The sequence below is a fragment of the Protobothrops mucrosquamatus genome, unplaced genomic scaffold (assembly GCF_001527695.2).
Source record: "Protobothrops mucrosquamatus isolate PMUCROS unplaced genomic scaffold, P.Mucros_1.0 scaffold4782, whole genome shotgun sequence".
Lineage (NCBI taxonomy): Eukaryota > Metazoa > Chordata > Lepidosauria > Squamata > Viperidae > Protobothrops > Protobothrops mucrosquamatus.
The window spans coordinates 56,976-58,510 of NW_015390672.1; the positions used below are offsets into that span (position 1 = coordinate 56,976).

Sequence of the window (1,535 nt, forward strand, 5' to 3'; positions counted from 1 at the left end):
GGATTGTGGGTGCCCGGGGCCCCAATTGTGTGAGTGTCGCAGGTGCTTGGGGTCCCCCTCGTGTGACCATCACAGGTGTCCAGGGCCACACTCATGCGAGGGTAGTGGGTGCTCGGGGCCCCAATTGTGTGAGTGTCGCAGGTGCTTGGGGTCCCCCTCGTGTGAGCATCACGGGTGTTCAGGGCCCCATTCATGCAAGGGTCGTGGGCGCTGGGGGCTCCAATTGCACAAGTGTCGCAGGTGCTTGGGGTCCCCCTCATGTAAGCATCACAGGGTTCAGGGCCCCACTCATACGAGGGTCGTGGGCGCTCAGAGCCCCAATTACACAAGTGTTGCAGGTGCTTGGGGGTCCCACTCATGTGAGTGTCGCAGGTGCTTGGGGTCCCCCTCATGCGAGCATCACGGGCATTCAGGGCCCACATGCGAGGATCATGGGTGCTTGGGGCCCCAATTGTACGACTGTCGCAGGTGCTTGGGGTCCCCCTCATGCGAGCATCACGGGCATTCAGGGCCCACATGCGAGGATCATGGGTGCTCGGGGCCCCAATTGTACGACTGTCGCAGGTGCTTGGGGTCCCCCTCGTGCGAGCATCACGGGTGTTCAGGGCCCCACTCCTGCGAGGGTCATGAGCACTTTGGACCCCAATTGCACAAGTATCGCAGGTGCTTGGGGTCCCCCTCGTGCGAGCGTCACGTGCATTCAGGGGCCCATTCATGCAAGGGTCGTGGGCGCTGGGGGCTCCAATTGCACAAGTGTCACAGGTGCTTGGGGTCCCCCTCGTGTGAGCATCACGGGTATTCAGGACCCCACTCCTGCGAGGGTCGTGAGCGCTCGGGACCCTAATTACACAAGTGTCATGGGTGCTCTCGGCCCCTCCCATGAAACCTCTTTCCCCCCCCACTCCTCAGGGCTATCACCCCGGAAACTTTGGGGAACTCTGATTCAGAGGGGACAGGAAATTACCGTAGTCGCCATGCTCACATCCGAGAACCAGGCCAGCCAGAAAATCTTCTCTTCTTCCCATTCCCGCAGAAGGTCTAAATATTCCTGATTATCTTCCGCCTTCGTCAGACCTCAGGAAAGGAACAAACAATTAGGGAACAGGGGTCATTCTGGCTTTCCGAATACAGGCAGTCCTTGACTTACGACGGGTCACCTAGCAGCCTTTCAAAATTGCGACAGAGCTCCTCTCCCGAACGGGACAGATAGCCCCCGGCTTACAACAATTAGTTTAGTGACGGTTTGAAGTTATAACGGAACTGGAAAAAGGGACCTGGTTGCTTTTCACAGTGCAGCATCCCCATTGGTCACAGGATCAAAATTTTGGGAGGGGTGGAGGAGGAGGAGAATGGTGGGGTCCTTGTTGCTTTCTGAGGTTATTTTCTTGCAAATGATGTTACCCAACTAGGTAACATCATCAGTGCTGGAAGGGGGAGGAGGAGGAGGAAGAAAGGAGGAGGAGGAGGAGGAGGAGGAGGAGGAGGAGGACGACGACGGCTGTGGGGTCCTTGGGGCTCTCTGAGCTTGGTGGTTT

General features: G+C 57.9%; 1 protein-coding gene across 1 annotated transcript in view; it reads right to left on the reverse strand.

Moving 5' to 3' along the window:
* Nucleotides 1-789: 789 nt before the first annotated feature.
* Nucleotides 790-1,535, reverse strand: part of LOC107299307 (activated CDC42 kinase 1-like) — a 28,978-nt gene continuing 28,232 nt past the window's right edge. Inside the window, exons 9-10 of the mRNA XM_029286741.1 lie at nt 965-1,063; nt 790-840 (exon numbers count right to left, since the gene is read on the reverse strand). Coding sequence (XP_029142574.1) covers nt 790-840; nt 965-1,063 — 150 coding nt within the window. The remainder of the gene's footprint in view (nt 841-964; nt 1,064-1,535) is intronic.